This window comes from Rhinolophus sinicus, chromosome 5 (assembly GCF_057876585.1).
Source record: "Rhinolophus sinicus isolate RSI-liver-muscle chromosome 5, RSI-T2T, whole genome shotgun sequence".
In the NCBI taxonomy this organism is placed as follows: domain Eukaryota; kingdom Metazoa; phylum Chordata; class Mammalia; order Chiroptera; family Rhinolophidae; genus Rhinolophus; species Rhinolophus sinicus.
In genome coordinates this window covers 27,631,302-27,655,178 of record NC_142505.1, presented here as the reverse complement: position 1 = coordinate 27,655,178, position 23,877 = coordinate 27,631,302, and the positions used below count along the sequence as shown (strand labels likewise).

The window sequence follows — 23,877 nt, the reverse complement described above, 5'->3', positions numbered from 1 at the left end:
TAATCTGACTCCTGGTTGATTTTCCCAACCATATCCTTTACTCAGAATCTGGAGCTGAACATCTCTCAACAATTTCTGCAGAGGGATGTTTTATGCAGAAAGATTTGAGCTATGAGAAAACCAAGGGACACATCTAACAGTGGAGAGTTGCCATTTGTACATGTTATGAAAGCCCGGCTCACCATTCTCCTCCCATACCCAGTTCATCTCATGATTCCATTCTCCAGGCTCACATAGAATTTAGAAATGATCTGCAGAAGCCTATTGGGTGCTTTTGTGAAAATTAGAAAAAGGCACACTTGTCAGGCAGATCAATTAGAAAAAGAGACCTCCTCGAGTGGACTAATTAGCAAGCATCCTGAGGTATAAGGTTGGTCATCAACCCCTATCGCCCAGTTAGCTGGGATCCTTTGTGAATCAAATACACAGCTTTGGAGGGCAGCTCTAGGTAAAGAGTGAGTCTCCAGCCAGGCTTTAAGCTATAGCCAATCAAATAGTTTCTTTCCTCTTTTTTTTTTTTTTTTTTTTTCCGGTTCTGCATCTTCTCTATACAAGTCTTTCCCCTAGCTCCTGAGCCCGAGCCCTTCTGACCACTTCCAGTTTGGCACTGCCTGATTGAAATTGACTTTGCTCAAATAAACTCTTAAAATGTTTAATATGACTTGGTTTATCTTTGAACACACCCAAAGTAAGGCCTTAGAATGGCACAGTCTCCATTAATAGGTGTTCATAAAGAACCTGACTAAATGGTGATATCTAAGACAGAAAAGAAGAAAAACGATAAAGAGGTAAATTTTTAAATATAGAAATTACTCATACCTTTCCATATTACAACAGGCCTCAATATCCTAAGTGCATACATATATTATGTTAAAAATATTTTAACACAATTGTTTAAAAAAATCAGTTCTAAAGCCCAGTTGAACTTGACTTTATTATTCTGCTTTGACTAATTGCAATTCCTTTGGAAGTCACTTTATTTATATTTCAATATTTTTTTATCTGTACTATAGAATGGTATGAGATTACAGGATGTAAATTTATCTTTCCTGGTCAAGTTAAACAACACATATAAATGAAGCAAAGAGCAGTATAGGTTTTTGTCATTTTCTTTGTTTCTCATATTATCATTTATAAATTGCCTGGGAATAACCATTTTATGGGAGGTAATGGGAAGCATCTGTAGATATTGTAATTGTTGTTGCTGAGTAATGGATCAGTCTTTAGATATTACTCAGTCAGGCCATTGCCTTTGTGGAATTAGACAAAAGCACCTGTCTTCCAGTGCACACAGCCCAATATCAGGACTATGGCTTGTGTAGGCTGAGTCCAGGCTGGATTTCAGTCTCCACATAACCCTTAGCCAGGCACATCTACTTAGGACATGACCTGCTCAATTGTATGTGACAATCCTGATTGTTCTCTCCAAACGCCATGATGGCTTATAAAATCCTGTCCTTGATATTAACATAAGAGTTAGAGGGCAACCCTAGTCGGCACACGCACTGGATAGCAGGGCATTCCTTGAGTTTAGTGATTTACATGAACCTGTGCAGAAGCAAAGATTGGTATATAACTAGGGTCAAAAAAATACAGGCAATGAAGAGCCTGTACTTTATAGACTGAGCTTGGAGAAAATGAAAATAGCAAGACTGAGAAATCTGTGCAGTTAATATATCAGCTCTGATAGACCGAAGTGCATGGAACATTGTGGGACCCAGAACAGATCAAGGGATAATGTAGATCCAGGGTGTGTGTGTGTGTGTGTGTGTGTGTGTGTGTGTGTGTTTATGAACCTTTTGTTTCAAAACAATTTAAATCCAATATCTCTATTGCTTAGGAAAATGTGATTTTTCCATTTTGTGACTATTGGCTAAGGGGTAAATATACACATATATATTTATAATAATTTATAATTTACATATGTCCTATAAAATTTATGGTGAGAAATTTAGCAGTTGGATTTGGAGTATTTTTATTTCTGCATTTAGAAATAAAGATCTCCAGAATTCAGGGCTTGGTTAGAAGAAACCCTTTGACAAATCATGACAAGATTGGTTCTTAGATTTTTTTCAAATTGATTTAGAAGTCATTTAATCATTTAGAAGTGATGTCTACCGCTTATCTGAGTCCTCTTTCTATTGCATCTGTGTCGATCATCCATCTCACTTTGAGTACTCTTGGTAACAGGAAGCTTACCACATCTGAGGCAGCTTCTGCCTTTTTGGGCAACCTTAGCTGATACAATGATATTCATGCTGAGATGAAATCTTTCCTTGTGATGTCCCTCCATAGGCCTTGCTTCTGCTTTCTGGACAAACCTAGAGTAAGCCCACCCTCTCTTCTATGTGGCAATGCTACAAACATATGAAATGGTATCATTTCTCAATCTCTAGATTGAGAAAATAGTAGACTAGACATTCGTAAAACAAACTGAAAAAGGAAAAAACCAGGAAGAACAGACTATTCCATGTCTTTGTCTTTGCAGACACTTGCACCCTTTTCTGAGAATTTCTTATTTGTATAGAATAATAGCTCTCTTTTGTGATTTAAGAACCGCATGCTGAACAAATATATCTTGCTTCCCAATTGTGATGCATAACCATGCCAGAAGAACTTTACAAGGGCAAAAGAACCAATTACCTAACCTCTCTGTCTCTAAAATTATAGTTAACAGAAAAACAGCAAAAAAAAAAAAAAAAAAAAAAAAATATTTCAGATGATGCTACTTCGTACAATACATTTACATGGTGAGATAGGTTTTGTTCCCTCCACAGAGTTTTATTAGAAAATATAGAATTTGGTACCAGTCTCAAGGTCATTTGGTATCAATAAGTATATAGCAGTAGATGGGAGGAAAGTATCTTATAGTCTTTTTTACTCCAGAAGCTATATCCAAAATACTCACTTTAATTTTTGCTAACACCAAAATCTTTTGAGGAGCAGAGCTAGAAAGTTCCCAGAAAACACATATACATGTAATTCCCAGAATAGAGGATTAGCAAAGTAGCTTTTTGTGTATTGATCATTATATCACCATTCAAATTATAGTTACAAAAACAGGAACAGATGTGGAAATAGTCACGATACTGTACATTTCAGTTAGGAATGCTTTCAACTTTACATACCAGAAAACCCAAATATCAGTGGTTTAAAGAAACAGGTTTTTTTTTTTCACGTAATATAAAGTCTGACTATAAGCTTTTACTGGCATTGCTTGCTATTCCAAGATGTCATTAAAAAATAAAAATAAAAAAAATAAAAAAAAAACAGGCTTTTTCCATCCTTAAGTTCTGCCAAATCTAGGCATGTTTCCTAACGGTCACAAAATGATTGCCATAGCTCTGGATACCACGATTAATTCCAAGGCAGGGATGAGGAGGAAGAGAAGGAAGAAGGGCACAGTGGCCTTCTCATATCTCTTTTGTAATAGAAATGAAAACATCTTATTGGATACCTTCAAACTGACTTACCTAAATGTCTCATTGGACAGAATTTATTAACCTAGCCACACAATGATAAGTGAAAAAAAAATCAATTTCACAATTATATTATCACTTATAATCACTTAAAATATGAATGGGGAAAAAGTTTTAGAAACCATTTTAAAACTAGTTAAATCAGTAGCTGAGAAAGGTAGAATGACGGACAATAAACCAGGGGTGCCAGAAAAATGTATACAAGTGGACACTTTGGTCAATGTTGCTCAAGCAGTAGTTCTCCGTAATCAGAAGTGTCTGGACGCTGATGGTAACCACTTTGAGCACCTTTTGTAGTTTCAGAAGTCAAACGTGACTTGTATTCATCTTTTATTATAGGTATATATTGAGTATTACAATTTTAATAGTTTGTTCCTTTCTTAAAATGTGTGTACATGTTTTTGGCACCCCCTGTATTTATTTTGTCTCTGGTTTCCTATTGTTTTGTAATATGGCTACATTAGTTTGTTGATGAAAGCGTGTGTTTATAATAAAAATAAATGTATTCAAACTCAAAATAATTAGACTTTTGCTTAGAAGACTCATTAATTTATCGAGCACCTCATCCTACTTCCCATCCCACATATCTGTACTTGACCAAAGCAGGGCGATGCTATCCTCATGGTCATTCTTTTAACTAGAGCACGTGCTATGTCACAGCCAACATCTTCTCCAGAGTCTCCTGACTTGAAACGTGATTCTATTGATTTATTTAAAAATCGATACTGCAAATCATTTTGAAAATGAAAAATATACTTACTACTGAGCTGGAAACTTTGTGATTAGTATTGTCTGGTTTCATGATCTCCTTCTTGGTTCTCTTACTACTTTGCTGGCCGCTCTTTCTCAGTCTCATTTGATGGCTCCTCCTGATATTTTTAAACCTCTAAATGCGGAAGTCTTTTGGGCTTAGTACTCAGACCTCACCTTTTCTCCATTAATACTCACTTACTAAATGATCTAATTCCTGCTAAGTCTACATTTATATCTGCAGCATAAATATTGCCCATAAACTTCAGACTCATTTATTTAACTGCCTACTTAGAAGCTTAATAGGTCTTAAACTTTGCATATCTAAGATCAAACTCTTGAAACCCATCACACTTGTAGGTGTTTATTTTTCTTTCTTTCTATCTAATAAAATGCACCTCTACCCTTCTAGTTTCTAACACAAAAACATTGTTATCATCCTTCAATTCCTTTTCTCTCTCCCACTGCAGTGGAATCCATCAGCAAACCCTCTCAGCTACTCCTTCTAAAGAAGCCCCAGATCTCACCACTTCTCACCACATCCATTAACACCACCCTGGTCCAAATCACCTTATCTTTTTAAATGGACTATTATGATAGCCTCTAACTGGGCTTTTCAGTCTGGCTCTTGCTCTCCTACTATCCATTCTAAACAAAAGAGCCAGAGTGGGACTTACATTATAGAAATCAGGGTAGTTACCCCTTAACTCGAGCCCCACCCCCAGGGCTATCCTGTTAGACTCAGAGTAAAATCTAGAGCCCTTACTAAGGCTTCTATCCTTGAACAATATGGGAGTCTCCTCACACAACCTCTAGAACCTCATCTCCACAGAAGTTCCCCTCGATCACTATCTTTCAGCCCCATTGGCTGTACTTGCTACTCTGCAAACATACCCAGCATGCTCCCACCTCAGTGCCTTTGAACTTGCTCTGTCCTCTGCTTGGAAATACTTCCTTTACATACCTACATGGATTGCCCTTTATTTCCCTTGGGTGTCTCCTCAAATGTTACTGTATGAGAAGATTTTCCTGATAATGCTAATACAAATTACACTTTTTTTTTTTTTAAAGCCTGCTCATCATTCCTAATTCTCTCGCCTTGCTTTATTTTGCTTTCATAGCATTTGTCATCATTTGACTCTCATTTCCTTCCTTTGTTCCTTTCCTCCTTCCTCCCTCAGTACTTAGCACAATGCCTGGCACATATTATGTGATCAGTAAATATTTGTTGAATACATGATGAATACATCTGTAGAATTAGAGCACAATACAGTTTCCTGGATCAAAAACCTTTATACCGTTTTTAACTAATCTGAATGTAGAGTTCCAGAGAGGGAAATTTTGAAACAATAATTATGGAAATTATACAGTTATGATTTACTGAGCAATGTCTTTATATGCCAGGCATCAGGTAGGTATTTTATGTGAAGAAATGATCATCCCTTGTTTTACAACAGAAAGACACTGAAGTTCAGAAAGTTAAATAGCTTCCCCTCTTCTCAAAGGTAAAAATGGCAGAATCTGGCAGTGACCCCAAGTGTATCCTGTGGTATCTCATGCAAACCCTTTCCTGAAACTGCAGAAGAATTTCAGAGTTTGAGAAAATTCCATGTTGTTTTAAGGTTCTCCTTCTGTTGGATTCTAATATTCAAGCTCTTTTTCCTTTTGTCTATATTTTGTCCTTTCTCTCTTCCTCCTTCCTTTCTTCCTTTCCATTCCCTCCTTACTTTCCCTCCTTTCCTTCCTTCTGTTCTTCCTTTTATTCATAAGATTAAAATTGTATGTAGTATTTTTACATCATTCATTACATCATTAAGTTCTAGTCACTATTTACACCTCTGTATCCATAATTCATTGACTCCCCATGTGTCTGAGCTGGAAAGGCTCTTGGAGATCATGTAACTAACTCCCTCACTTGACACATAAGACAAGTAAGGCCCAGAGAGGGAAGGTGACTTGGGTATGATCACACAGCTTGTTATTTAGAGAGCCAGGACCCAATTCTAAGATATCTGGTATGTAGACCAGTGTTCATCCAAAGGTATGTTATACTTCATATGTATACCTCTCATCATTTAGATCGAAAAGGCACTCAACCTAAAATCTCATCATCACCAGAAAAGAGTTTTTCATGAAAAGACAGTTTTCTATGTTACAAGTTAGGTGGTTGCCATGGTATCAGGTTAATATAACTCAAATATACCATTCACTTAGGAAAAAAAATGTGTGTGTGTGTGTGTGTGTGTGTGTGTGTGTGAGAGAGAGAGAGAGAGAGAGAGAGAGAGAGAGAGAGAGAGAGAGAGAGAGAATATTTAATTAGAAAAAACACGCACCCACATAATGTATTTCATAATGGGATAGGACCAACAATGGACCATTTCTTTACGGAGCTTACAGTTTAATGTGTGTTTATAGTTTTGTGTATAGTGGACTTGGGTATGAGTGACTAACAAATCATAAATAAATAAACATGTTGAAATTGCATTAAAAATTGCAATATTCAGTCTTAAAGGGACAAAAATAGGCTATAATGACAGAATAACATGGGGTCACCTATTTCAATATGATGATCACAGATGAACTTCTGAAAAGTGGACATTTAAGCTGAGACCTGAAAGGTAAAACACAGCGAGAAGGAACCACAGGGGCAAAAGCTCTGAAGCTGGAGAGAGCTGGGAAGAACATTGTTACATGTCAAATACTAGGTAAGGAGTAAGTGCAATCTTTGGCAGGGTATTACAGGCCATGGCAGAAGGTGTTTGAGTTTCATTCCAATTACGATGGAAAGGCTTTAAAGAATTTAAAACAGGAGAGTGATGATAAGATTTTTTTTGCAAAGATTATTCTAGGTATCATAAAAGACCAAGAGCAGGTATTAAATTCATGTGTGGGCTAGGTTAGCACCCTTCACAATCGCAGCTTGATATCACTGATTCATGAAAGAGTGAGGTCTCCATCCCTAGGCTACTCAGACAACCACAAGACAAAAATATCACAGAGGGAGATTAAAGGTTTATAGATTGGACATTCAGTTATATATTGACCTTTATAATCCTCTCTAAACTTTGAGCTTTATAGTTCTATGAACTGAGCTAATTATTGAAAGTCTCTTTAAGAATGATAGAAAAACCATAAAATCAAAGGTGTTATTATTTAGAATGGAATCCTCCCAAATAATAGAAATTGAGTATATACTCATCTACAAAGGAGATACCCTTCCCCAAGTTGGGGGCTGAGTTATATAATTTGAACCTCTTTCCATTAGGGCAGAGGGTTTCATTTTTGTGTAATATGTATCACTTAGTGATTTTGTTTAAAATGGAGATCCTAGGTTCCCATACCTTGGAGATTTGAATTTAATAGACCTAAGGTGACATCTGAGAGACAGCAACCTTAGTAAGCAACCTAGGAGATGCCGAAGAAGAATGTGTTGGGCCAGGGCTGCCCTTAGACAAACACTGGACTTGGTGACAGGGAACCCCTATTCAGATCCTAGTCTCCCTCACCTCTGGCTGTCAACCACTGACTCTGTGAATATTGTAGGTCTAAGGATATTTTAACTTGTTGTGTAGTATTGTTAGGTTATTCCACTTTTCTAAGCCAAAGTCCCTTCATCTATAATGACACTTATTCTAAGATGCTGCTATGAGGACCAAAAATTCAAAATGCAAAATGCTGACATGAGCGCCGGGCCTATCACAGCTGCTTAATAGACAGCAGCTATTATCTGCTTTATTTCTGCCTGTCTAATTTCTTTAGCTGCCTCCCTCCTACTGATCTCAGTTTCCTAATGCAGAGTCAGCATTTGCCTGTGTTGGTTTGTTTCTCAATTATGGTCATCCTCCTCTTGCCTCCACCTTCCCCACAAATTCCCAGAGAAGTGCCTTTTGCAGCTATCACCTTAATTAAAGTTTTGCATTCTCTCTGCATTATTATAAAGACACTAGAATAAAAACACTAACATTACAGCCACAGAATATCTATAACTATCAAATTAGTTTACTCTTGTGTTTCCTTACTTAACTTACAATTACCTCCTGTAAAACGACTCATCTTTACTGTTTAATCTAACATGACTATTGTGAGGCAAAGGAGACTATGCAGCGAACAGATGAAGTTCTGGATAATGCTGCCAAATTATGAAAAACATTTGAATTGCATTAGCTTCCACAGACTATAAACAAAGCTTGAACAAATAGAGAAAGGTCAGTCCACTCTGAGGCACTGGGCACACTAATTTGTATATGTTGTCTTCAAAAATTCAAATTTAAAAGGGGTCTAAATATAATATATATTAATAAAAATATACATATATATTTTATACTTAGATCCCATATATATAGTGACTAAACTATGGCTGAATTAATCACTTTTCAAATTCTTATGTATGTTTGAGGTAAACAGCCTGTTCCAGTCGGTTTGAAATACTCACTGAATTAAACATAATTGCAAGCAAACTCTAGGTTGTACTGGAGGAGAACCAGGGACACAATAAATTAAATATCTGGGGAATCTGGGTATTCATAGAGTATGGCTGGTTTCATTTGCTAGGTGCCATTTAATCTGCCTTTTAATAGGACCAATAAGATGCCAAAACAAACCACTATGTTTTTCCACAAAAAAATGTTGTGTTGTGATCTTACTTTGTCTTTAAATAAACACCTAAGAAGAGTTTTGCAAAGGTATAAAATTTAAACCACCATTGGCCACATGTTTGATAATTTATGTTTATGTAAGAGAATAAAATTACACTGACAATTGTGCCAGAAAATCTAAACCCCACGACTGCCAAGGCACTAAACCTTCCCTGTCATCTGCCGCCTCTTTTGTTATCTTATTCTTTCCTGTGGGTTACGGGAGTTGGGGTTTTGATATTATCCAGTCCTGTATATTGAAAAGGAAGAAAGTATAGCAAACACTGAACTTTCTCCTCGTCTGCTCTCTGCAGTAGCAGGAAAAAAGCTTGACCTTCCCAGGAAGCTCAAACTATGGTTCATATGTGATTTGGAGGAGGAGAAGTAAGGAAGGACAGGAATTATAAATATGAAGATGCAGGAATAATAAATATACAAATGCAGAGATATTTACATCATATGCAGTTCTTTTCTCTAAACACTGTTAGGAACAAGTTAGTCTACCTTTACTAGGGTAGTAGCTAAAATGAAATGTCCTGGAATAGAAAATTACAAAGTAGCCCCTTAATGACCCCCAAAGACTCCCTAATGATTCCAAAATGCTTAATTCCTATGCACATAGTAGTTTTCTTTACTGAATATAAGTGCCTCATAGTTTCGGAGAAAGGGCTTTGTTTGGCACTATTTAGCTTTCTGGTTGTGTGTTGTTTTTTTTTGGAAACATCCTCTCCTTCATACAGGAGGGTATTGCTTTTTTTTTTGTTGTTTGTTTGTTTGTTTTTTAATTGGGGAAGGGGAACAGGACTTTATTGGGGAACAGTGTGTACTTCCAGAACATTTTTCAAGTCAAGTTGTTGTCCTTTCAATCTTAGTTGTGGAGGACGCAGCTCAGATCCAGGTTCAGTTGCCGTTGCTAGTTGCAGGGGGCGCAGCCCACCATCCCTTGGGGGGGTCGAGGAGTTGAACCAGCAACCTTGTGGTTGAGAACCCACTGGCCCATGTGGGAATCGAACTGGCAGTCTTCGGAGTTAGGAGCACAGAGCTCCAACTGCCTGAGCCACCTGGCCGGCCCTAGCTTTCTGTTTTTGCTTAATCAGTTTTCTAATAGAAAATTAAAATTTCTAATTTTTGCTTACTAAAGACTTTACTAAAAGTAGCCTGTCAGGATGAAAACTATAGGTGTGAGATGGGCTGTTTAGGGAGGTTCTCATTTTATTTTTGAAGCAGAGGTGCAAGTTATAAACGATTCCCGCTAAACAATAGATTCAGCTGAAAAAAAATATTGCCCTCATTTGGTGTGCTTTAATAAAAACCAATAGGTTACAAGTTTATTTCACTCACTTACTTAACAAATATTTGTTGAGTACCTACTACGTGCCATGCACTGTTCTGGAGTTTGTGACTATATTAATGAACAAAACAAACCAACCCCTGTCCCTCGGCATGTATATTTTAATGGCAGAGGATAAATAGTAATACTAATTTTTTGAAAAGTCAAGAGTTGATGTGAAAGACAATTTTGTCTAAAAGATTAATTTTGTAGGACAAGAACCAGAGAAGTCGGGGCACATTTTAATGTTATTTCAAATGGTTTCATAGAGAATTAATTGTGGATAAAAAAACCTAACACATTTTATTATTGCCTTTGAAATTTTCTGAAGTTTCTCCCTCATTCATTACTTTCTGATGAGCACTGTTACCCTGTCATAATTAAAAATTACCTTTTATCAAAATTAAACTCATTTACTGAACTCTAAGATATAATACATGTGAAAAGAATTAGTCCAACTCAACACTGAAACTCACACAGCTGAAAAAGTGGAATTTACAAAACTTACTGATGATTTTGTTAATCTCAAATTGTGATAATGTACTAAATTAGCTTAAAATATGTCTTAATCTTTATGGAATTTGCATCTTTATGGAAAAATTGAAAATCTGTTTATCTAGTCTTTTTTACTTCAACATTATTATTTGTTTTTAATTATTTTTATTTAGCCATTCAAATGAATGGTTAAATGAACTTTAAGGAGATATTTTTAAGTAGGTGTTACACAGATATGGTACAAAATTAAAGAATTAAAAAGAACATACAATGAAAATGAATCTCCTTTTCTTTTCTTATCCTCAGCACCCAGGGACCCTCCCTCAGTCATGTACTGTCACTAGGTTTTTGAAGATCTTTCCAGTCATATTCTAAAGGAGCTTCTCAAACTCTAAGGTGCATACTCATATGAGTCTTGTTAAAATGCAGATTCTGATTCAGGGGGTCTGGGGTGAGGCTTAAGACTTCACATTTCTAAGGTCCCAGCTGAGGCTGATGTTGCAGGACCAGGACCACACACCTAATGGAAAGGCCACAAAGCACTTTTGTTTATCTTTCTCTCCGTGTTTATTTGTTTATTGGACTAAAGATAGCAAGATATTCTCATACACATAAACAACTTACTGCTTTTTTAGTACAACTTCATCACTAGAGTTCCAGCTTTGAGCTCTGCTTTGTTCCAAAGTTTTTGGTTTTTTTTTCTAATCTTTGTTTGTCTGAAGTGATAATTTATACAGTTTCTAAAAACCAAACCTTAAATGAATGATGAACTCTAGCAATATGACCATTTGGAGCATGCCACCAAGGTGATACTTTAATTGCAAGAATTATGAGATTCTCTATGCAAAATTTTCATCTTTGTTTTTTTTTTTTTTTATAATAAGGTTAGAAAGTACTCGAATCCAAGAACCCTCCTAAATTTTGGCAGAAGGCACACTGAGAACTTTAGCTTGCAGCCAGTACCATTAATCTAATAAAGATGCCATCATACTTGAAAATGGTACAATTAAGCTCCCTGGAATCAATATAAAGTGCAAAGATCATTTAAATATTTTAGTCATAGACAGTATTCTATCTGCCTGAATAAAGTAGTCTCAAGAGATAACGATGATCAATATCACGAGGGGTATGGATGTTGTCTCTGTTGGACCCGGCTGTAAATGAATTAAGAAAGCATGGGGGCAACTCACAAAACAAGATAAAAAGTTCAGGTTTGTTTCTTGCCCTCTGCGAGAAAAGGAGGGCAAGAAGACTCAAATTTGCCCATCTACTCTGTCTGCAGTGTGTGTTTCTATCAGTAGTTGCTAACACAACATAGGGTTTAGTTTTAATAGACAACCAATGTCAGAGGCACTTTTCAGAAATAAAGATTTGGACCATCAGTCTCAATTTCTGTGTTACTGGCAGACTCAAGGGGGTACCGGTTGCTCTTTGATGCCAAGTTAATGTCCATCAGTGATTCCTTTGGTTTGAATGGCTCCAGGGTTCTGGGTGCTGAGTGGTTGTCTTAAAGTACTTGAGGGTCAGGATCAGGCTGCAGAGACCCAGTGATTTGGATCTCCCTAACCCTCTGAGCATGCATTATTCTCCCTCTGGTTGTGATTCACAAACCTAGGTTAAGAAGAGGTGGACTAAACGGTACTCACGGTGTCATAGAAAACAAATGGTATGTCTTCCTTAAGTTTTAATGGAATTAAAAATGTGGTGGGCCCATATTAAAACAAAATAAAAAATACTCAAACAAACATGACTGTACAACACAGTAGAATGCACAATTCTGCTGGATCTTTAAGTTACATGTGAGGTTTCAAAACAATATCAAGCTTACATCAATGCCTTGAGGCCCCTTGGAAAACACATTTATTGGTTTTGACCAGTAGAAAGGAGTTTCAGTGGGGATCATTGTACAAGTACTGTGATGTACATTAAAAGGGCATGAGGAAATCAGAGATCAGATCGTTTGAATGGTAACTACATTTCTTTGCCTTTTGCAAGCCTCTGGAATGAGTCTGTCCAAAATATTTTGGAACTAAAAAATTGCCGTCATACATATTTTTAAAAATTATTCTTAGTTTCAGGTGTACAAAACAATGTAATAGTTAGACATTTACATCCCTCACAAAGTGACAACCCCACTCTCCCAATCTACCATCCCTCACTGTCATATTTTTTAAATAACTGACTTTCTGTGGGAAATGAGGAAGTGGCATAGAGGTTGCTGAGAGACGTAGACTGGCTTACAAGATGTCATCAATGAACTTTTAATAAATGATCTCTATAGAGAAAGGTCTGTGGCTTTGGGCTCTTTGTAGGTTGAAAGAGGTAAAATAATTTTCTAGAATTAACCCATCTCTGCTGCAAGTAGAGAACAAGTCACTTCTTTACATAAAGATTGCATGATATAGTAAACATAGTCTGTCACGTAGACCTAGTTTTAATTTCTAGCTTCAGACCTTGGACAGGAAACGACAGTTCTCCAGGTCTCAGTGTTCTCATCTGAAAAGTGGGACAAGTACTAGGATGAAAAAGATTGCAGTGGATCCATGTTTGCTTCTCTTTTTTTTTTTTCTTCTCTGCCTTTGCATTCCTACCCTCATTCCCTTTGTGCCCTGGAAGTCAACAATGAATAGAACATGTCCATTTGAATGGGAAAGTGGTGTTCTATATGCAGATGTCAGGCCTAGTGACCTGGGTCTTTACGAACTCTGAGGTTCCCTTTGATAATCCGTGAAAGCCTTTTGCTAAGGAAGCATTTAAAGAAATAAACTGCCTAAAATGTAAACACATTTAGATCCTACTGTTTATTGGCACATCAGAACTGAATTTACACAAAAGGATGGCCTAAAAACAAGCAGAGAATAGCTAGCTGTGTGGCATTTAGATGCATATTACATATGCATAATTGATTCCTTAAAAGGTTAAATGCCCTTAGCATATGTATGGATAGTGGTACACCCATGATGAGTTCATAAGCATTATGGCAGAGGCTTTGTTTTACCTAATTCTAAAGTAAATGTCATGTTTCTTCTTTGGAGATTCAAGGATGGTAGTCAGGAAAGCATATGTTTGCAAGTAGATCACTGGGTAAGAGAAGCTATTTCCCCAACAGGAGGACTATTTGTATAGCTAGTACACTAAGCTTTATGAGGTGCTGACTGTCACTAAATTCTCTTTGGAACTGAATTACATATCGAGGACAATTGCTAAATATAAACAGAAAAAGCCAAAGGCATGGCTTTTTTTTCTTTGCTTTTGCAATATATTTGCAGGAAGAAATAACTACCCCAAATACACTAGAATCCTTAATTAAAAGAGAGAAATCAAGCATTTTGGTGAATCCTTTAAAAGCTTTTGTCAGAAGCTTATTGTAGCTCTGAAGCACTGGTCTTTTCTTATGTCCATGAACTATTATAAAGATGCTAAGAAAATGAATAAAAGAATCAAGTTACAAAGAAACATGCAGAATGAAATGCCATAATATATGCCATAGTAATCAGAAAAAAATAGGCAATATGTTGCATGATGATATATATGTAAGTGGAAAAAATATATCAATAGGAATGATTATTACAAAAATTTAAGTTATGGGTTCTTTTGGGAAGGAAGCAAATATAATCTGTATGGTACACACAGGGGTTTTTGCTGGATGAATGAACCATGGGTATTTTTGTTGTTTTTAAATATTATTATAAAATCTTTTTAAAACATGTTATGGTTCCTAATTTTTAAAAATCAGAAAAGCAAAATAAAAGAAAGCACAAGTTGATTAAAAAAACACACAGTAATATATTAATGAAAGTAAATACATGAAATTTATAGATTATGCATCTTCATATTGTATTTTTTAAAATTTTAAATATATACCATGTGCAAGACACAACTAAAGTGTAAGTCCCTAAAAGAGTTGAAGCAAGTAGATATATGAGAAAAGCTATACCAGATAAATTCTGACAAAAGGTAACTATTGTAGCTATTTTAGTAATGGGAAAACTGAACATTAGGACAAAATGTAATGTTATTTATCCTGTCTCCAATTCCTGTTTCTCCATTCGTCCTCTGAGCCGATTTCATCCAGGCATCTGCTCCAACCTTCCAGGACTTTTGATAAACCATCTCCACAAATTTTTGTCCTATTCCTACCTAACCATTTCCAAAGCCTAGGATTTTTAATCTTTCACCTCTGGTAGTACTTATTATCTGTGTACCATTAATTCTGTACTTATTATAAGCTGTGTTTTAGTGTTATTGATATTCATGCATTTTTTTAATTAAATTATTATGTCCTAGAGCTAGAGGCTATACCTTATTCATCTTTTAACACCTCCTGTCACCTCACCCTAGGACCTGCCATATGGCAGAACCATGTCACCTGGCATATAGTAGAAAGTCAATAAACCCGTCAGCAGTCGACTGAAAAATGGCTTCTGAAAGCGCATTAAAAGCTCTTTCAGTATGCTTGGGTACTTTGCCAGTGCGATACACTTACATGTTCTAAGCAGTCTCTTAGCCAGAGTCTTAGCTATTTTGAATGGAGAGAGGAAGAGACACTACGGTTAGTGACTAACCCAAAGCTGCGCGGAGTTGGTGACGCTAAGACAGCATCCCCCGATAGGAGGGCGCCCCCATCTGGACCTAGTTGGGAACTCCCACATGTTCATGACATCTTTAAAAGCAGGGGCTGCATCTAAGAAACTTTTTACCTCCACACCTGGAACAAAGTCCAACATACATTGTACACAGTTAATAAATGCCTCTGCAAAGTGAGAGAATTAAATATTAGAATCATGTAATTCACCATCATGACTTCTGAACAACTGCCATTGAAGGCTTCTCAATATGACTGTTTTAGCTCTGGTTTCTCTCCACAGGGCGAGGGTGACTAAGAAGGGTAGAAGAGAGCCGGTCCCAGGCGGGATGCAGATGTTAACGTTAGAACTTGCACTCGGGGCTTAGGGGTCGATATGAGCAAAACTCGGTAGAGAGGATGAGGTTTGTCCATCTGATGATGGACTATGGAAACACACGATGGATGTTTAAAAGGAGATGGGGAAGTCCGTGGGATTGAAGTTTCAGTGCCTGTCCTGCTGGTCATCAGGAAGTAGCTGGAATTCCTCTTTTCTCATGACATATAAGATAGGCTGTTTGCTGTAAACCTCTTTTAAACATACTAATTTTTGAATAGGCAACACATAAAGCATATGGTATAAAATCCAAAGGGTACAGTAGGGTACGTGGTAAAAAATAAATGTTTCTACTACCTTTGCCCAAAGTTGCTCTCTCTAGAGACATCTACAGTTACCAGTTATTCCATTTAATTTTAGGTATAGATAAACGTTTTATATTTGGGGACACATATACATGTTTATATGTATTTATATGTTTTCAGACAGATAGTTCACATAACAACATACTATATTGAATCTTGCTTTTTTTATTTAATAACTTATGCCATAATTCTTTCCATTTTTATTTCTATTATCTTTAAAATCCCAGTCTCTTACTGTCTGGTATCTTGATGGTGTTCAATATTTTTTTCATGAGTGAATGAATGAATGATTTAATAATAGGCTCTAATTCACTCTGACCCTAAAAGTCACCCACCAACAGGTTTTATAAATTATCTTATACCTCATCTCCAACATGCATCTTTTTTACTATAAAAATCATATTCATCCTGGAAAGTTAATCTCAAAGAATTTGTCCTGCAGGAACCTTCCCTTAATATGGCCTCCCAGGCTCTCCTCCAGGAGTTGTCCTGAAGCACTAAACAATAGTCTGCCATTTTTTTACTGTCCTCTGATTCTCATTTGTTAATGTAATAGCCATGAAGATGTGAATAATACTCTTAATAGTAACTTTTATTGGGAATTTATATGTCCCAGACACTTTGCTAAAAACGACACTTGTATATATTATCTCATTAATCCCTACAATACACCTATAAAGTTAATCACATTATATTACCCTTGTAGCTTATCTGTCAGTGCCCTTCTAGTATCCCCTTGACTCACGCTTGAGATCATTAGCACACTGTTTCCGTATGCACCAATGGTTTCCGGCATCTTGCTGCTCGAGTGACCTCTGGGAACAGTGCTTAGCCCAAGAAGATAGGGCGGAAGTGCCAACATATTGACACCCTGGAAGTGACCCTTAACCTGTGACATATAGATTTTAGTGGATAAATACTTCATCGTTCTTTCCCCCAATGGGAAACTTTTGAGTTTTGTCCAACACAGTCAGTTCTAGGGCCCCTGTGGGATTGAGCATCAGTAGCCTATAACTGTAAACCCCTTTTTAATCTCACCCTTTATAACCTTTACTTCCTTCTGTTTCTCCATTCCCCACTTACTCACTTTTTGGAATCACCTGTCAAACTATTTCTACTCCAATCCTTGTCTCAGGGTCTGCCTTCGGGAAGTCAAAATTAAGGAAACTGAGGTTTAGAGTGTGTACGTAACTTGTTCGAGTTCATCTATACATCAAGGAGCAGATTCAGGATAAGATCCAGAAGCCATGCTCCCAAGCACCATACCTTACTGTCAACTAGATGGTCAGAGCCTCAAAGCGGGCCATGAGTTCTGTGCTCCCCGCACCAGTGTCTCAAAATGCAAGCCAAAGTCAGAGCTTCTGCCGGTCAACAACATTTTATGTTTTGGGGTGTCTCTTCCTCCTCAGTACATCAGGACATGCATTTTAAGCACTGTTAGCCAAACACATGCTCATAATTTGTTATACTGAAACTGAGTTACAGACAGAAGTTTCTTCTGCTTGTTTAGTTGCTAAGTGTCTTCTCATTGTTTTACAGATAGCAATTTCATCCTTGCCAATGCCCAGGTGGCTAAGGGGTTCCCCATAGTCTACTGTTCTGATGGCTTTTGTGACCTTGCTGGATTTGCCCGAACTGAAGTCATGCAGAAGAGTTGCAGCTGCAAATTCTTATTTGGGGTTGAAACCAATGAGCAACTGATGCTTCAAATAGACAAGTCACTGGAGGAAAAAACAGAATTCAAAGGAGAAATTATGTTCTACAAGAAGAATGGTGAGTTGGCTTTCCTTGATTGGTGCTCATTGGACTGTAGTGAAAGGTCACCTTCTTTCAACTCAGTAATTGCTCTGTAACTCCCATTAGGGCTTAATGGTATTTCACATAAATACGATCTGTTATAGAAGTTCCACAGATGACTTGGACGATGGCCTTGTTTTAGCCCATAGCAGCATCAACTGCCTGAAAATTTAGCATTCGTATTATAACTTCATTGTCAATATATGAACTAAGTTAATATATGTTAAAATAAAGTGCATTACTGTTACATATGGTCCTTCTTAAATTAGATGTGATCATTGGTAATATAGTAACAGATGATCTTTTACCCAGAGATATGTTTCCTAATTGTATGTCTTTAAGAACCACATCTCAACCTCATTAAGTTCTGCCAGGAAACACTTGGGGTTCTGTCACTAAGGACAGAACCTCAAGTGTTTGCTGGCAGAAAAGGAAGTTAATTTAAAGGACATCGCATAAGCATTTTTTCTTCCAGTTTCCTGGCCACAGAGTCTTTCTCGCTACTCTTTCAAATTCTAAGGACAACATAAGAGATACACGGTGTCTCAGAGCGGGAGTGAATTTGCCTCAAAACTGCCATTGGAAAAATACTAAGTATTTTCTTGGGGCTACAGTTTTGTGACTCTCCTCTAAATGAAAAAAGATCTAAGGATGGTAATGCCATCTCCAGTGCTTGGGTCTTAGGTGGGAATACATATCATTATCCTGTGGGCCCTGGTAGGTGGGGTGAATCCAAGAGGCATTGTACTGAAGAAATGCTAAATCAAAAATTACAGTAAATTATTAATTTCCAGTTTCTAGCTCTTTCTTTAATAGGTTTCCTTAAAGTAGCATACACTCCTGAGTTTTTGCTGGGAACATTGTTGCCAAGGTAGAGAATACCTTTCCCAGCCTTCTTTGCAGTTAAGTTGGGTATGTGACTAAGTCTGGGACCAATGATACCTAAGAAGGAATGATTTATACAACTTCTAGGTAAAACCCCTAAAAAATGAAGTTGTTTGTCCTCTAATTTCTTTTCTCCTTTCCCATGGTGCTATGGCCTGAATTGTGTCTTCTCAGAATTCATATATTGAAGCCCTAACACTCAATGTGACTATATTTGGAGATGGGCATGTTAAAGAGATAATTAAGGTCAAATGAGGTCATAAGGGTGGGTCATGACTACTGTCCTTCTAAGAAAAGAAGGGATACGCAGACTTACGTCATGTGAAGGCACAGTGAGAAGGCAGCTGTCTGCGAACCAAGGAGAGAGGCCTCAGGAGAAACCCATGGTGCTGACACCTTGATCTCAGACTTCCAGCCTCCAGAACTGTGAGAAAATAAATTCCTGCTGTCTAGGCCACCCAGTCTGTGACGTTTTGCTATGGCTGCCCTCACAAATTAATACCTACAGGTCAGAATGTATGGGCCAACTTCAACCATTTGACAAGGACGACACCATAGAGGAATACAGAGCAATAGTACAAAAGGAACCTGTGTATTGTTACAGATCCACCTTCCCCACCCCAGACAAAGATAAATACATTTCTGTCTTGTTTGAATCATGATATTTTGGATCCTTTTTGTTACAACATTTGAATTGTACTCTAACTCAGAGTTTCTCAATCTTGGCACTACTATACATATTTGGATAGGTAAATTCTACGTTGTGGGAGGCTGTCCTGGGCATTGTAAGTGATTAACAGCATGTTGGCCTTTGTATTTTGCTCTCAATACCTTGTATTGGGGTCTTGGTCAGAAAGAGAAATGGGAGTCTGAACATGGGAACTTCATCCCGTTTACAAGCTATTTGTCCTTACACGACTTTCCTTGAGCATGTGAATTTTGGATACACAGTAGTCATGAAGTACTGGAGAGTGCCCTCTGACAGGGACAGAATATCCCAATTCTTTGGCACTAGGAGCAGAGTTTAGACCATTGTGTTTTTCCCAGAGTCAATAGATGAGGCCTACACAGCAAATATTATAAAATAAAAGGATTCTAGCTCTATCTAATTGTAATAATTGAAACAAGGGCCTGAGATAAAAGGAAATGGAGGATGTCACTGAGAATGCAGAATGGTAGGGAATGATAAAACCACCATCTGGTGAAAACAAAGGGAAAGGGATATCCTTTGTCTGAAATACTCGCTGAAGGCAGACTTGACCGATGCAAGGTTACTTGTATAAGTCACTCCAAATCCAATTGAGTGTCTACCTTTTTAAACCTACTCAAAATATCCAAATATGGCACCACTGAGAAAGGTTAAGGCCAAAGAGGAGAATCTAGGTGGGAAGCCCAAAGGATAGAGATTTTGGAAGCCAGATAAGTAGAAAATATGGAGCACCAAGTGGGAGTCAATACCCAAAAGAATTTCCCAAACCCATTTTTTCAAGTCTACAGCTTTGGACCCCTTTGAGTGGAAATCATTAAAGGCACTAAGAAAGAATAAGGTGTTGTTGTTTTTTAAATTAAATAATAATTAGGAAGAAAGTTTCACAGATAAACATAATATACAAACATTTGGTGTCTAAAATGGAGATAATATTTCAGTTTTATGTTCGGGAGCTAACATTTCTTATTTATTTCCCTACCTCTAGATAGTCCAGGGTCTACCTATATATCAGATGTGAGTACCATGAAGATGCCTTTTCAAAAAACATTCCCCTCCATTTCTGTTGATACACAAAAGGCATTAACCAAGGCTGTTCTGGACAAACAAAAGTATGGTTACTCTAACTAAGGGTAACCATTTGATTAATTTTATGTTTATCCTCTCATTGTTTTTTAAATATTACACACACACACAAGGTCGGACAATTAAGTTTGCGACTCATCCTAGAAAAAGTGCTACTGTACATACATCATTGCTGAATATCACTACGGTCACCTTTGAAGCACTCGCCTTGGGAAGCTATGCACTGACACCAGTACCTAGTCCACCTTCAAAGCAATTATGGATCTCTCTTTCTGGAATGGCCATGAGAGCTGTGGTCATATTATCCTTGATGTCCTGAATGTCATCAAAATGTCTTCCTTTCACTATTTCCTTTATCTCTCAGTAAAGAAAGAAGTCATTGCAGGCCAGATCAAGTGAGTAGGGAGGATGTTTCAATACAGTTACTTGTTTACTGGCTAAAAACTCCCTCACAGACAGTGCTTTGTGAGCTGGTGCATTGTCGTGATACAACAGCCATGAATTGTTGGCGAAAAGTTCAGGTGGTCTAACTTTTTCACGCAGACGTTTCAGCACTTCCAAATAGTAAACTTGGTTAACAGTTTGTTCAGTTGGTGCCAATTCATAATGAATAATCCTTCTGATATCAAAAAAAGGTTAGCAACATCGTTGCAACAAGTTCTCAAACTTAATTGTCCGACCTCGTACTGTAATGTATGGAATGGTCTTGCAATTGAAGAACTGTTCAGTGTCTGGCATGACTTTTTTTTTTTTTCCTATGTTTATTGGGGTGTAATTGATATACAGAAAATTACACACATTTAATGTATGTATATTTTAAGGAGTTTGGACATATACATATACTTATGATACGATTACCACAATCAAAATACTAAACATATCCCTCACCTCCCAAAATGTTCTTGTTTGCTTGTTTGTTTGTTTGTGGTAAGAGCACTTAACATGAGAGCCATCCTCTTAACATTATGCTAAATGAAATAAGCCAGTCACAGAAGGACAAATACTGCATGACTCCACTCATGAGGTATCTAAAGTACATAGTAAAACTCACCGAATCAGAGAATAGAACGTTGGTTGCCAGAAGTTGAGGAGAAGAGGAAATGGAGAATTGTTGTTCAATGGGTATAGTGTTTTCAGTTATGCGAGATGGATAAGTTGGAGAGATCTGCTATACAACATAGTACCTATTGTTATGGTATTGTACACTGCATGACTTTCTAATGCCCAACCAGATTTCCCCAGAAGTGAAACATTGGTTTCTAATCACTTGAACTTAGAACCTAACACATAGTATTTTGGGGAAAGCTTTAATTTCCCACTGAATTTCCTAGAATAAAACCATAGTGTAGTAAGGTAAGATTGAACTTTATCTTGTTCAGAATTTTACCGTTTCAGAAAATCTTGTCACTGACTCACAGTACCTGTCAGGGAGGGAGCACATCTGCATGGGTTCTGTACTTGGAGTCATTGCACTTACAGTGACTCTGCATATTGGCTCAATTATCCACCTGCCTTATTATATCTTCTATTGTAGTCAGTCATCTCTGAGCACTTCGTGTTGAGATGCGTATTATTTTATCAGAGATGACTTTACTTTTCTTTTTTAAGATAGTACTGTTAATAATAGTATCGCATTTCTGAAAATGTGTACAGGTAGGCAAGTTTTATTATGATGACTTTTCAGTTCTAAATAGAAAGAAGAAAATACAAGTATTTGTTACAAAGGGAATCTTGAGTCTGATAGGATTGTGAATAACTCTTAAACTCACAAACTCACTCATTTCCATGTTACCTTCAAGATTTGCCATTTATTTCCATGTACCTACTGAACTATTGCTTTACTTAATGTTTTTCTTTAAGCTGAGTCACCTTTTTTAAAAAATAAAAAAAACTCAAAATGCAAACAAAAGAAAACTGAATCACTACTGTAAATGGAAAACCAGGATCACGAGCCTCAAACAGAAGGTAATCATAAATAAATACGCAATGAAAACATTGTTATTTAACTTTCTAAAATTAAAAAAATACACCATGAAATCTAAAAAATAATAAGTCTAATGGATTATGTTGTGCCAAGCAGCAATATGTTATTTTATTTAATTTTCCCAAATAGCGCTTCAAAGTAAGTATGAATTGTCTTGCACTTGCAGATCAGGAAACTGTGATGCAGAAAAATGGTTTGCACACAGGTCTATGTGTTATGTGATAGACCGTCCTCACTTGTCATTGCCCCAGCAATCACCACTTGTTTATTTCTTTACCCTCTAAGGCACTTTGCATAGCTTTATTTCCACATTTCTTTATTTTCTTTTCTCGTGCCATAGAAAAATGCCTAGAAGGATCAATGCTGAATCGGTTGGTTTTCTTTCTTTTTAAATGTGGTTAGATTCTCAACTTTCTGTAATATGGATTTTACATATATGTTATATATGTGACAACAAAAACTATTTACACTTTACTGTTTGTTTGTTTAGGGAGAATGCCTCCTAAGGGAGATCCTTTGTTTACTCAGATGCTAGATGTATATTCAGATGCAAATCAGACGCTGAAAAACTTAATTGTTCAATAAATAAAAAGTGGTGTGGGGAATGGGAACAAAGCTGGATTCAGGAAGCTGAGGAGGCTTCACTTGCATTGGGATGATGGGTGGAAAAAGAGAAGGAGAGATTGGGAAAGAAAGGAAGAGATGAGAGAAGGGGAGAGAATGCGAGAGAAAGGGGAGACATCTGGTGGTATCTATTTCCCTCAAAACGTCTAGCTGCATTTGGTGTGCCCGCTGCGTATTTCTGTTTCAATACACATTAAAACTAATACGCAGATATTAAAATCTAAGATATTTATGTGCACTACCTAAAATAATCTGTGCACTACCAGGAGTGTGCATACCACTAACTGAACAGCACTGTCTTCACTCCAATGTACACATAACTGAATTAGGCATATTCATACTCAGTGTTATGAGGTCAGCTCATGATAAAAGACAAAAAGAAGCAGATTTCCTCATGATCATCCTCTTTTTTTTTTACAATGAGCTGCTCATGGCAGATAATTATAGTAAGAAACATTATTTTCCTGCTAACGATAAGTTTATATTTAAGATATTCTTAGTGAGTTCTATTATGCTGTTATTCAATCTGACTCTGCAGAAGATTTTTAGAATATTTGATTATGCCCTGTAGGTATTCTAGAACTGGAGCTCAATATGGAAAAAAGACAACGCCTTGGGGTTGTAGAATGTCAAATTATTCTCAAAATTAACATTTAAAATGTGCAGCATAGTTACTTCCTTATTTGACTGTTAAGAACTGGGATTGTAGCATTGCATATAGAAGGGTTTTATGTAAGATCCAAATTTCAGAGTAGGGGTGCCATGCACATTTATGAAATAAATGAACAACAAGGAGATTCTTTTTAATGCAAAGTGTAGTGTCTTAATGAGTGGGTTCCCA

General features: G+C 37.0%; 1 protein-coding gene across 1 annotated transcript in view; it reads left to right on the top strand.

Moving 5' to 3' along the window:
- The window catches only part of KCNH8 (potassium voltage-gated channel subfamily H member 8), a 323,786-nt gene that overhangs the window by 85,180 nt on the left and 214,729 nt on the right, over positions 1 to 23,877 (top strand). The window contains exon 2 of the mRNA XM_019726038.3: positions 17,494 to 17,727. Within this exon, the coding sequence (XP_019581597.2) occupies positions 17,494 to 17,727 (234 nt within the window). The remainder of the gene's footprint in view (positions 1 to 17,493; positions 17,728 to 23,877) is intronic.